The 14594-nt window shown below is 38.0% G+C and overlaps 1 protein-coding gene across 1 annotated transcript in view; it reads right to left on the bottom strand.

The window, feature by feature from the left end:
• The window catches only part of LOC109098036 (peptidyl-glycine alpha-amidating monooxygenase B-like), a 38513-nt gene that overhangs the window by 9995 nt on the left and 13924 nt on the right, over nucleotides 1-14594 (bottom strand). Inside the window, exons 7-15 of the mRNA XM_042732120.1 lie at nucleotides 14493-14576; nucleotides 14229-14277; nucleotides 12073-12140; nucleotides 11899-11979; nucleotides 11702-11778; nucleotides 10786-10889; nucleotides 9232-9428; nucleotides 8980-9030; nucleotides 3335-3637 (exon numbers count right to left, since the gene is read on the bottom strand). Of these exons, the coding sequence (XP_042588054.1) occupies nucleotides 3335-3637; nucleotides 8980-9030; nucleotides 9232-9428; nucleotides 10786-10889; nucleotides 11702-11778; nucleotides 11899-11979; nucleotides 12073-12140; nucleotides 14229-14277; nucleotides 14493-14576 (1014 nt within the window). The remainder of the gene's footprint in view (nucleotides 1-3334; nucleotides 3638-8979; nucleotides 9031-9231; nucleotides 9429-10785; nucleotides 10890-11701; nucleotides 11779-11898; nucleotides 11980-12072; nucleotides 12141-14228; nucleotides 14278-14492; nucleotides 14577-14594) is intronic.

Raw genomic sequence — 14594 nt, 5'->3', positions numbered from 1 at the left:
CAAAAAAATATATATATTTAGATTTTGGTCGACTTTGAGGTTTTCAGAAAAAATTGTTCATTAAGCCGTTGTCTAGCGATCCCAGTGCTCCAAATACTATTTAAACATCTAAAAGTATCTTTATTTGTACATTTTCTGAGAGGAGTACCTTTTCTCCACTGACTTCTCGCGCTGCTTCTTATCCGAAGCACACACATGAAGACAACAGACACCGAAAGTGCTCTATCCTGATACACATATACACAGATTTACAGTAGGCTAAATATATTTACATAGTCACGCAAACATAATCTGTTATAACTTAAGTGAACGTTTGGGGAACTTTTGGGTAAAAACATTGGATGTGTAACATTATATTAGATCTGTGCATTACACTATGTCTTAATATAGGCCGTCTGTCTCAATGTTAATCAAACAATAAAATAAGAGACAATCTCTCGCTGCTTGATTGAACTGCTTTGAACTGATTTAAACTGTAGTTAAATAATCAATTTATTTTTAATGAACACACTTAAGTGATTTTTGCATTTTACTATTTGTTTTTCTTACTTGAATAGTTATTTATAACAAATGTAAAATAAAAATAGCTATATTGCGATTATAAATCTAGTAATGATTATTAAGAAAAGAAGTGGGGGAAGAGATGTAATATTGCTGGGTGATTTTGCTTTGGAATCTTCAGAAATCTTTAAATTTACTAAATTTACTAAAATTAGCAAAATTTGCCAGTAAAGGTCACATATGTATTACTCTGGCGCCTCCATCTGTCCTGCAGTGTTTGCCAGTACAGGTCACATATGTATTACTCTGGCGCCTCCATCTGTCCTGCAGTGAGCACTACTGCTCCACACTCCACACAGACACTTGAACAGCATACAGTTCTCTAGGTTAACATTAGATTGATCGGCCATGTAAAGTTGCTGCTACTAACCTATTTTGGAAAAAACACAATAAAAAATATATTTTGGAAAAGCCGGAAAAAACAGTAACAGTAAATGACAACCATATGTGGTCTCAACACAACAAACTGACTTTATATTAATGCAAAACAGTAAATGACAACCATATGTGGTCTCAACACAACAAAAGAAAACAAGGCATTCATCTCCGAAAACATTTTTTGTCTGGCATTTCATCGAGAATGCGGGGGAGCAAAGTGCTGCCTCATTTTTCTTTTTTGTGAATTGGAATATGTACAAAGGATTGTGGGTGTTTCAAGGATGGAAGGATTTAAAATATGCCTTTAAACTATGCCAAGTGAAGGAAGTGAAACAAAAGCTGCCTTCCAAGGACCCTTCAAACTGAGATGGCCTTCGACGGTGCATGTTGACATGACTGCCAAGATATGCAGCGTTACTTAGGATGAAGCCTTCTGACTGAGAAATAGCCTGTGAGGTCTCAGGGATTGCCTGCAGACCTCAGAGACGGACTGTGTTGAGGCACACATTTGTGGAAATCTACAAAACTCTGCTGCAATGGGCACAGTGGCCTCCATAAATCTTAAATGGAGTAAGTTGATGCAACCAAACTGCCCACGTGGCCAAAGGGAGCAGCTGGTAAGAAAGCTCTGGTTGAGCTCCAGAGATCATGTGTGGAAATGGGAGAAACTTACAGAAGGACAACCGTCACTGCAATACTCCACTGATCTGGGCTTTATAGCAGAGTAGCCAGACGAAAGCCTCTCTTCAGTAAAGACACTTGAAAGCCTACTTGGAAAAAAGCACCTTGAGGACTCTAGACTATTATCTAAACTTGATTCTCTGGTCTTATCAATTCCAATTCATGTGTGCAGGAAAACCAGACACCGCTCATCACTGGCACAATGAAATGTGGAAACCACTGTCAGTTTGGAAGCAAGGCTGCACACAGCAAAATATAAAGATATTCTTAAGAAAAACTGGAGCCAGAACAGAGCTGGATAGCAAGTGATTACACAACATTTGACCACTGATTTACAAAAATCATTTGAGATTAAAGAAGTGTTTGAACACTGCTTCAAATACTGATGAACACAATCATTTTTATTTGAATTATCACTCAGTAGGTTATTTAACCATCCATCACTGTGTCTTTGTAAAGCTTTTGTCTTTTAAACACATTAAAATTCACATTATTTCCTATTTACATGTAATGCAGGCATTCCCAAACTTTGTCAGCTGAACCTCTTTCCCTAATATATATACTTGAAGTACCCCTGAGATTTTAAAATAAATATTTAATAATTAAGCATCACGTTTGCATGTTCATGGCTCTCTGATGTTGGTTATGGTCACATGACATGCAGGTAAACAAATATATATATAGTTCATGTTATTAATTACAATGAATGAAATGTATTTTCTTACCCTTTGTGTTTTTATATCAATATCACCCTCAATGTGATAAATGAGATAGGTCAAAAAAGTAATCTAAAAGTAATCAGAAAGTAGTCAGCTTATATTACCTAAAATGTAATGGATAACGTTACTAACTACAATTTTTGTCATGTAATTTGGAATCAGAAACGGACTACAATTTCTAAGTAATCTTCCCAACTCTGGTCCAGAACACTCAGGACCTCAGACTGAGCTAAAGGTTCACTATCCATCAGGACAATGACCCCAAACACCCCCCCCAGACGATGACAGAGTGGCTACAACTCAGAATCCCAGTGTCCCAGTCAGAGCCTGGAAATGAACCCAATAAAAACTTGAATATGGCTGCCCAGTGCCCACTGATGCTCACCACACAACCTGACAGAGTTAAAGAGGATCTAAACAGAAAAATGGCAGAAAATCTGCAAATCCATGTGTGCAAAGCTTGTCACATCATACCAAAAAAGACTTGAAGCCGTAATTGCTCAGAAAGTAGAGTCAAGAGTTTGAATACTTATTCAACATGAAAATGTGAAAGATGAAGAGTCTGAATATTTTCTGAATGAACTATATACACTTGTTGTCTACTCCTGACAATCTTTTTCTTCAAAACCGACCAATCTTTCTCGCAGTGGTGATTTTATGAATATCAAGATGAAAGCTTTTGATGCATCTTGAAATCTATTCTATAGGAAATTCTCATGTTCCATATTAGAGAATTATTAAAACCACATGCTATAATATTACACGCTAAGCAAACACTCTCTGCAGCCCAAAGTATAAATGACAGCAGTGGGATGGGTGGAAACAGGCTTCAAATGGAAAACAAATGGATATGTGGGAGACAAACTCATGTCTCATTTGACACTGTGGCCTATGTGTTGAAAGCTCAACATCCACACAGCACTTGATAGAGATACTTGATACATTTATGTCCTTGCTTTTTGTTGGAAAAAAAAAAAAACGAGGCCGAAACCCACCTGGTTGGTCCCTCGGAGCCGCCCCTGTGGTCGGCTGTCTGGCGGGTACCGTCCTGCTCCTCGAGGGGCTCACAGTGGACTCTAACTGGTGAAACTTGTGAACTCTGTCCCTCACCAGAATTGCATCCTCTTTTGTTTTGTAGCCTAAACGTGGCCAGCCCAGGTCTTTTTTTTGCATTATGCTATCAATCTCTGCCATCAGACGTGTCTGGGCTCGGGCCGCCTCTGCGGGGCTGTACTTATGCATGTGGGCAACGTCCTCCCTCTCCCCCAGCAGTTTAGAGAGAAGGGAATAGAGGTCACCTGCACAGGAGGAAACAGAGGAGGAGAAGCGGAAAGACAAGAGAGGAATGGTGGTGTGAATAGAAAAGTGAGAAAGCCATTGGAGTGGAGGAAAGGAGGATGTGCTGGTGGTGTTATATGTATTTGATATATTCAGACGGATCCGCTGACAGACGATTGCTTTCAAATGACAATATGTTATGATGCCGGGCACATATATGTTAAGGATCATGGCTCAAACTGGGAGAGAGGGCACATATGTTCAAATTCAACCCTGAGACAGACTGCCATGTAACAATCCCAATATTAATTTATGATTAAACGGCAACAATGTTAGGTGTCTTTAACTACTACCATGTACTTATATTTAAATGAATCATTTGGTACAACGCACTTACTGTGTACATACATGGTTTTACATTGTACTTATGTTTTAAAAAATACCTGCATGTAATGACGTTTATAATTACACTGTTGACTGATCCCTAACACCTTAACCCACACTTAAAGGGATAGTTCAACCAAAAATCAAAATTATGTCATTAATGACTCACCCTCATGTCGTTCCAAACCCGTGAGACCTCCGTTCATCTTCGGAACACAGTATAAGATATTTTAGATTTTAGTCCGAGAGCTTTCTGTCCCTCCATTGAGAATGTATGTGCGGTATACTGTCCACGTCCAGAAAGTAATAAAAAACATCTTCAAAGTAGTCCATGTGACATCAGAGGGTCCGTTAGAATTTATTGAAGCATCGAAAATACATTTTGGTCCAAAAATATCAAAAACTACGACTTTATTCAGCATTGACTTCTCTCCCGGGTCTGTTATGAGCGCGCCGTTCACAGCACATCCGGTTCGCGAACGAATCACTCGATGTAACCGGATCTTCTTGAACCAGTTCACCAAATCGAACTCAATCGTTTGAAACGGTTCGCGTCAACAATAAGCATTAATCCACAAATGAATTAAGCTGTTAACTTTTTTAATGTGGCTGACACTCCCTCTGAGTTCAAATAAACCAATATCCCGGAGTAATTCATTTACTCAAACAGTACACTGACTGAACTGCTGTGAAGAGAGAACTAAAGAAGAAGAACACCGAACCGAGACAGATAACGAACGAAACATTGACTCGTTCTCGAGTCAAGAACCGTTTCTGTCGGACGCGTCCAGTTCGAGAACCGAGGAGCTGATGGATACTGCGCATGCGTGAAGCGGACTGACACACAGCGCGTCTGAACCGAACTGGTTCTTTTGGTGATTGATTCTGAACTGATTCTGTGCTAATGTTATGAGCGCGGGTAAACCGAAGGCTTGAATCAAGGGCAATCATCGCCAATGAAGTCATTACGTCGAGCGCAAAAGAACTGGTGAACCGTTTTCGGCAACCGGTTTATTGAATCAAAAACTGTCCGAAAGAACCGGTTCGCGGAGAAGAACAGAACTTCCCATCACTACCGGTGATCCGAAAACCGATGCAACCGGTTCTTGACTCTAGAACGAGTCAATGTTTCGTTCGTTATCTGGCTCGGTTCAGTCAGTGTACTGTTTGAGTAAATGAATTACTCCGGGATATTGGTTTATTTGAACTCAGAGGGAGTGTCAGCCATGTTAAAAAAGTTAACAGCTTAAGTCATTTGTGGATTAACGCTTATTGTTGACGTGAACCGTTTCAAACGATTCAGTTCGATTTGGTGAACTGGTTCAAGAAGATCCGGTTACATCGAGTGATTCGTTCGCAAACCGGATGTGCTGTGAACGGCGCTCATAACAGACCCGGGAGAGAAGTCAATGCTGAATAAAGTCGTAGTTTTTGATATTTTTGGACCAAAATGTATTTTCGATGCTTCAAAAAATTCTAACGGACCCTCTGATGTCACATGGACTACTTTGAAGATGTTTTTATTACCTTTCTGGACGTGGACAGTATACCGTACATACATTCTCAATGGAGGGACAGAAAGCTCTCGGACTAAATCTAAAATATCTTAAACTGTGTTCCGAAGATGAACGGAGGTCTCACGGGTTTGGAACGACATGAGCGTGAGTCATTAATGACATAATTTTGATTTTTGGGTGAACTATCCCTTTAAACCTAGCCATACCACCAAACCTGACCCTAACCTTACCCGTATCCCACCTCAATAACAGCAGAAGTGTACTGCATTACAATATGAACACAGTAAGTAGCCACTTAATATTAAGCGGGACCAGTACATAGCATAAAACACCACCTAATGTAAAGTGGGACACCTTCAACTTAGTGATTAATAGAATAGCACTGAGGTGGCAACTGCTTGTGGGAGATAGGATGACAATACCTTAGATTACCTGAACAAATTGATGATTAGAATGTCAAAGATGTGCAGATGGAAGATTCTTTGACAAAAGAAAAAACTATTATTTGACGTATGCTTTCACGGACAATGTGAGATTTCTAAGTGACCCCAAACTTTCAGAACATGAGGAGCTCCGTACCTGACAGTGTACTGAACCAGCCAGCACCATCCATGACTCCAGTGTCTCACAGATCAGTGACCGTCTTTCTCTAAGGCCTGGTGAAATATTCTATCAAAAACAAACCTCTGATTGTCCTAACAGGCAACTTTCATAGATGATATTCTGGCTTTGTACAGTAGGTCCATCTTACAGTGATTCTACCTTAAATGTGTCTTTGTTTTTGGCATTTCTCCCTTGTACTCCCAAACAGTACTTCTTCACCACAGAACCAGCTGCTCTACTTTGGTGATGGTACCCCTGATACATTCCTGTGGTTTAATTTCCTATATACCAGGTCTTTCTCTTTAAAGTCTGGCTTCTGTCACACACTAAAGGCTTGTAATCATGAGCTAATCCCTGAAGCATTGCCCAGGTTTCTGTACAATTGTTGTCAACTTCTCTTCTGATGACTCTTTAACATTTCATGGTGAAATTGAGCCAGTTCTGTGCTGAACAGTTTTTCTGCCATTTTTCTGTGAATAGGGACTGTGTGCAAAGGATTGTGGGTGATTAGAAGATGTGAAGGATACACCTGACAACTGTGTAGGCTCTAGAAACACTCAGCCTGGACTTTAACAGCACTTTCATTGAGACAAGCTTGCAAGGCAATTGTAAAATGCCTTCTGCAGCTATATGAGATTTAGTGTGACCGTGATGCATTTTAATGAACTGCCGGTTGATGTTTTGTTCACACAACACACTCCACTCTGTTGGGAATTTCATTTTACCAGCTCAGAATCAAGTCCACTCTGATTTTCCATAATCAATAAGCATCACCAAATGAGATTTTACACTAATTTAGAATGATTACTGGTCAAATATATATATATATACACGTTAAGGGACAAGTTATGTTATGTTAGTTAGCAGCAAGGCCGTTCTCTGACTGCCAGTGGTGAAATGATTGATAGATTTCCGCCGAAATCTTGCACATTAACACAAACAAATACAGATAACTACCAACTGCCAAACCCCTCCTACAGATCAAGAAGAAGATCCCACTACCACTGGAAAAGATTTCTCATTTTCAACTTATCTTGACTCGCACCCCAAGGTTCAGGTCAGAGTGGCCAAAAAAACCTTCAAGATGCAGCACTGTATTTTACTGGCCATGCAACAGCTGTGGCTTAAACAAATACAGCCAAGTCTCTACACATTTCTTTACACAAAAACCTTGAACAATTCCAATCTAACAAAACCATACTTATTTAGAGAAATCAGTATTATTTTTGACAGCTGTTTTTAGCACAACAATGCATACAAATAAAAGCATGCATGATCTGTCTATTTTTTTCAATCATGTTTGGACTCTATGCATTTTAAACAATGCCAAAAGTATTGTGGAGGTGGTTTGGGAAGTGAGTAATGCATGGGCAAAATTCAGTCACTGTTCTGTCTCCACAGGGAGCTGTGCTAATACATAACATTCATAAATCTATTCTGTAAAAAAAGAAAACATTAAAATACCACAATATGGAAAGGACCAATCCAACACTATACACAGCCATTCTTTAAGCATATATATGATTCATAGCCTAGCCTTCCACTAAGAAGGTACATAAATTTGTTTTGAAGTTAATATAAGCAATCTTGGAATTAAATTTAGCAAAAATGAGATGCTAACAGATTCTGTTTTTATCTCATGCAGAGAAATCTCTGAGATGTACAAGCGAGCTCTCAGCAGGTTCAAGATGGCTAAATGGGTCATGACATATTATTTTTAATATGTGATTATTTTCCCTGAAGTCAAGTTATGGTGATATTTTCCCCAAACAGTCATAACTTAAAAATTACCGTTTTAAACCCTGTCTTTGATGATGTGAATGAAACATTTGCTTTACTTGAACACTTATGCCCACTGCTGGCATTGCATCAATGCCTCCCACCATACATGTATTAATAACTGTCGATAAATGGCAAAACGCTTCGAATGCAGTCTTATGTTTGAATTGTGGTGGATTAGTAGTTTTCTGTTCACCTGTTTAACTAATGAAAAACAGGGTTTTGGTGATAACATATCTAATAACTTCAGGAACATCAATGTGTATTTATACTAAGTTTATCTGAAAGCTGACCAGAGTGAAAATAATCTTTGACTGCTTATTAACAGTTTTGTGACTTATTGACAAGTTATCCATGCTAAAATGCAGCAAAGATAGATACAATCCCAAACTAACGTGATCAGGTACTTGAGATGTGGGTTTATATGTTCACAAACAGTACAATGTGTGGTGAGAGACAATTCACAAGTTTCACAACTCTTAAAGGGGTCATCAGATGCCCATTTTCCACACGCTGATGTGATTCTTTAGGGTCTACATGAAAAACACCCTTTTTACCCTGGTTACAATTTCTCAAACACCCCTTTTTACCCTGTCAAAAACAGCTCTTTTCACGGCAACCCGTTTTGTTGCATGACTCTTTAAGTGCTAATGATTATATAAATTAGATAATAAAAAATATAAAAAAAAAAAAAAAATATATACAAAGACATCAATTATATATATATTTTTTTTTATTATAGGGTGGTTGTGTACAGACACTGCCAACACACATTTATGTTCAAACAACATGTAAAAGTGAATTTAGCATCCATTTTATCAAGAATCATGCCACTCAAAACCTGTTTGATTTGTCTGTTCCATTTGAACATCTCCCTTATCTGACACACTCATGTCTATGAGCCTCTATTTATGAGTTGGACTATAGTTTGAACATTAAACCACTGTGTTTTTCACAATAAAAGAATGTCATTCAGCCACTGTGTCTGTCAAATGAGATTTGCAATGGTATTCAAGCAGTGATTGCGTGCTTCAGTTTTGACTATCTCTGTAATTTGAAAGTATTTTTAAACATCTTACCCTGATCCAGAACTTCCTCTTCTCTCTTGGGCTCCTGCAGCTCCACAACATCTGTGGAAATCAAGAAAGAAATAAGAAAACAACAACAACAACAACAACAAAATCAAGTATATTTAATTTTCTAAATATTAGCTGGATTCTGGTATTCTGGTTTCATCCCTAAAAGTAATGCATTCATCCCATGGTATAAGACTTCAGTCCTACTGCTCACTCATAGAGTAAAACCTTCAACCGTCTATTTTTGGATGGTACCTTTATGAGGAGCTGACTCATGCTTCATGGACATCATATGGTCTGGAGTGACCGGGATGGGAATATTGGCCTCAGAAGGGATGTTTCGGAACAGCTCACTACTGCCGTCATCTCCACAGTTCATGTAAGGCACAGCATGGGTGTTGTCCATGTAGTACATGATGTAGAAGTTACACATCTCATCACTGGAGGTGCCTCTGTGAGGAAGGAAACAATGACACATGAACAAACTACTAGCACAAAATGGCAAAATACAGCACCAAAGCTGCAATTAAACTGCAAATAACCAACCAAACTGTATTCAGCTCAAATGACACACCCACAGACCCTCTCAAAGCATATTTCTCAAAACTGTTTTTCAGCTTTATTAGTAAAGGAGATACATTGTATATTTTGGTTTGTTCTTAGGCGCACCCCTAAATATCATGAAAAGAGTAAACTGTTTCTGGTTGTTCTATGCGTAGATCAGATGCCACTTTGCAAACTTGCAAACTTTATTTTTGCATTGTTGCATTCCAAATTGTGTCCGAACAGCATGATTCATATTCAGATCTGCCTCCATTCAATTTATGCAATGCTTACTCCTATTACAAAACCAATGAATAAAATGTCCTACCCAGTCTTTTTTTCACTCAGACTTTCATCACAATAAAGAAATTGTGCACAACTACACGATTTTGGATGTCTTTATGAAACTCCAGGTTTGCTGTGTTCTTTATGGCGGCACAATCTGGCCAAAAATCCTGTGATTATATAACAATGAGACAATAAAATAATAATAATGATAATAATAGTCATTTTATTTTACAGTACAACTGTAATATTCCAATACTAATATTTCATTTAATCACTTTTAAACGTGTAACCACTGAGGTTCGGGGCGGAAGACTGAAGAGAGCCTTTAAAGCTTAAAAAGACAAGAAATGGATCATGAGCTGTATATATGTGTGTACTTGTGTACATATGTTTCTGCATACTGTAAGTGGGCAGTTCTTGCTGCCAAAGACCAGACTGTACGTCAGCAGTCATCTTTACATCGTTATCTTGTGGACTTGAGTTGGATGCGTAGGCGAGAGCGCTGGGCTTCCTGGGAGATGCGTCAATGCACTATTATGTGCTCTCCCTATCACCATGGTAACAGACATGGCAGGGCAGAAGCGCACACATGTTCAAGAAGTCACGCTCAAACGGAATATGATGAAACACAGAGCCAAGCCGCTGCGTGTTTAATCACTCTTTAAACACCGCACACACAGAAACACACAGTCACCTCACAGTGTCAATTTATCAGAGAGGTGGTAAGAGACACAATGACACCAATCCACCAGCATGCAAACACAGTGAAAGGGAGACGCTGTAAATGTTTACTGCATGCACAACATCACCTCTCATCTAACCCACTTACTGCCACAGTAACTCTACATGGGAATAAATGGACAAAAATAAAAGTTGAACTCTCCCATAGGAAATCTGACATTGGTTACACATTTAAACAATGCTATTAGGCATCGGATTCAAAATAAGAATCAATGATCGGCCAGAACATGGACTTACCCGATTTGGGTAATAGTGGTTCTTCCTTCTCCTGTGAACACACAACGGGCTGCCAGTATGTCTCCATTTCTTACATCAATGGTGTTGGTGACTGGATAAAAAGCCTAAACACAAGTGAAGTTTTTTAAGTTGGTTCAAACTAAAAATAGAAATGGCCATTATAAGACCAAACCTATAAGACTTTCATTCCTCTTCAAAACCCATGTCAAACACTTTTAATGAAACCTGACAGATTTCGGCTCATAATTGAAAGTCAAGGTAACCAAAACTTTCAAGCATCAAAAAGTTCATGAAGACATTGTAAAAGTAATCCATACAATTCTGAATAGACACGATCACTTCATGGAGAAAGCAAACATGCCTGCGTGACAAGAAATACCTTCATTTGTGTTTCAAAGATGAACAATTTGTTTGCAATGACAAGAGGGTGAGAAAACAATGACAGAATGACAGACCTATTCTGCACCTTTTAACAAGGTGTAATATAAGTCTCAGGTGTCCCCAGAATGTGTCTGTGAAGTTTCAGCACCAAATACCCCACAGATCAGTTATTATATCATTCTGAAAATGCCTATTTTGAGTGGAAGCAGAAACACGTTGTTTTGGTGCATGACTCTAAACAAGACAACTCAGCAGTTGTCTAAACAAGAAAAGCATGCATGGACTCTAGTAATGCATACTGTGCGTATATGTGTGTGCACTCTATATTACGCATGTAGTGGATATTGCGCTTGCTGAACCCTTTGTTAATACCACAGACAGAGTGGAAACAGGTCTGACAGCAGGGAAAACAAATATCGCTATGACACTGATGGGTCATAACTCTTATCAGAGACAAATAATGCATTAACTTTCCTCTATAGACGCCACGCATTAATCTCGCTCGATCAGGCAGAGTGGACACGTTTAAATGTACCTGTGGCAGCAGTGGAGACTGGCGTCCAATCTGAGTCCACTGTCCATTTCGAACCCTGTACCCACTCACAACCTTACCTGAAGAACAAGACACACAACAAGATCAAGATATGTTAGCGAAATAAAATGTACAACCATTTACTAAGACTAAATAAGAACTTAGTTGATGCAAATAAATGCAATAGAGCAGTATCTCACCGAGGCTGTGTGTGTGTGTCCTGAACGCAAAGGGATACATCGGGGAAGATGGGTAAGTGCAAGCAATGTCTGCATTGGTAACTGCAAACACCAAAAACATCAGACGTCATAAATGCACTGATAACCAATCACAACATTCAAGTTAAAGCTTGAGATGTCACAGATAGGGTGTACCTTTCTTCCCAGGAGGAATGACAGTGTCCACAGACATCATCAGATACATCCCAGCAATAAAGGGCTGTCTGCACAGAGCACAAAACAGTCATCACATTGAAACAAAACACAGAAAACAATTACACCTAAACCTATCACCTACATTGACTATTAAAATACAACTCTAAAAAAAAAAATACCACACCAAATATCATTTTTTACCGAACTTCTTGTTATCACTGTTATACACTCGGGGGCGCTATTACACATCTTCTGAATGAGTACAAAACCTCCCGAACAAAACACACGTGACATGTAGTTTTTGAGAGAAACAAGCGATCTCTAATGTAAACAGATGCATATTAAAAATAATGCGATCATCAGCAATAGACAGCATATAAATGAAAACTGCATAATGTTATGGAGTAACATTAATAAATATTATCCAGATGTAGTTTTTGATAAAAATGTGATTTTCTCACCTTTTTGCTCAAGATTATACATTTTTATGAAACCTACCTATATTCAAGTGCTGATAAAAAAAAGAATGTTTAAGCTAGAATAAAACTTCATACAGCTTAATATACTGTATGCCATCAAATTTGAGTGAAAATCATCAAAATTGCTGGTGGTGGCTGGCAACTTTTTTAAAAAATGATGGCGGGGAAAGAGTTAATAAAACACCACACTTTTATAGACTTCAATATTGAATTGCTTACATATTACATCAAATTTACAGTCTAAATGTAATATGTGTATGACTATGTAAGGAATAACTAACAGCATCACATTATTAAAAAATAATGCACACCCCTAGCCTAGTGTAAAAAAATACTAAAATGTATTTGAAATACATTCTACTACAAATACTTGTACATATTTATGTGCTTAATAAAAATGCCCGGTAATTGTACTAGTTTATTACACTAAACTGGTATACTTAAAGTCTGCTAAAATGGAACAACTAATTTTATGCTAAATGCACTTTAATAGTGCAAAAGTAGTACTGAAGTCATATCAGTAAGTCTTAAGTGATGTCAATAAACGTGTTAATGGATTTGAAGTATACTTAGTATGAAATGTATTTTAAATAAATTATGGCATAGTTTTTTTTTTTCTACTACTGTAAACATTTCCCTGTTAAATATAGCATCTACCCTAAAGGTCCTTTGTTTTTAATTCAACAGTCACCACGTGAAATATAAATAAAAAAGCTTATATTGATTCAATTGTAACAAAAAAATGTGGATGTCCTAGTGGATGACTTGTTTACGCACGTATTTTCACAAGTGTATTGCATTCTCACTGATTTATGTACCTTTTACAAACATAACAGGCGTACATTATGCTATGTAAACTGCTCAGCCTGTCTTTTGTGGTTTCTCCACTCACATTAAAACATGCTTTAGCAGATCAATGAGAACACAATAGACGTAATGGAAACAGGCACTCTGCAGTGATACATACACAGTAGAATGACTCCACTGACCAATCAGAATCAAGGAACTGATAAATAAGCAAACAAACTAATGCACTGACAATAATACTGTCATTTTCAGGTTCCATCAACACATTCATATTTTCCAAGACATGGACGTGGCCCATTTTCCAGTTGCACCTAAAATAAATAATTGTGCCCTTTGGCATGTGTGACACAAATTAGGACAGACATGAGCTGAACTGGATCTGATTCAGTCGCTGGTTTTACTCATGCTCAATCAACACTTACTTCATAGAACAACTTACCGCAAAAAATAACACCTTCCTTTGGCTCTTTTTTCATCAAATTTAAGTTATTATTAACCCACAGATTCTCTGAAAGCTTGAATAGATGCTTTTTTTCTCAGTGTTACAAGGTTTCGGAGAACTTAACAGCTGCTCAAATATAAACCTAAACAATTTATTGACACATTAGAAGAACAGGAAACAAGAGTTACAAGAGCCTCTTGAGATGGATAGTGACTGTCAAACTCAAAAATCACCAGAGAAGTACTTCATTCGCAATCAATCCATACATTATCTTTGTGTGATAAACCAACCCAAATGTAAGTCGTAAATCTTTGATAATCTTCCTTCTTCAAATCTCATTTTGCAAAAAAAGTGAGTAAATGATTACAAAACTGAACAATCTTATGAATAAATCACAGATATTCTTAGATCTAGTGGCGATAACTTACCGCTTGGAAGTCATTCTTAAAGTGAGTCCTGAGCAGTCTCTATGATGATCTAAGATCAAGACAAGATAAACACATTAGTCACATCGCGTGGCACCAACATCGCTCAAATACTGCTGTTTTAAGCAGCACAGGCATGCAGGCAAAAAATGAGAGGAAAGTGAGTAAATGTTGATGAAAATGTTCAGTCTGGACATTTAACTAATGTCATCAATCGTACACAGTCCATTTCTGATCAGCAGGCCAAGTTTATACATCAGTATATACCTCTGAAGTTCTTGACATCACCATAGTGAATTTGCAGCACAAAGTAGTTAATTCTGGTGTCTCCTCCAACTTTAAAGCCAACATCTGAAAGAAAAAAAAGTG

Source organism: Cyprinus carpio, chromosome B10, assembly GCF_018340385.1.
Source record: "Cyprinus carpio isolate SPL01 chromosome B10, ASM1834038v1, whole genome shotgun sequence".
NCBI lineage: Eukaryota > Metazoa > Chordata > Actinopteri > Cypriniformes > Cyprinidae > Cyprinus > Cyprinus carpio.
Note: the sequence above shows the minus strand (reverse complement) of the source record. Positions and strands in the feature narration are given on the sequence as shown.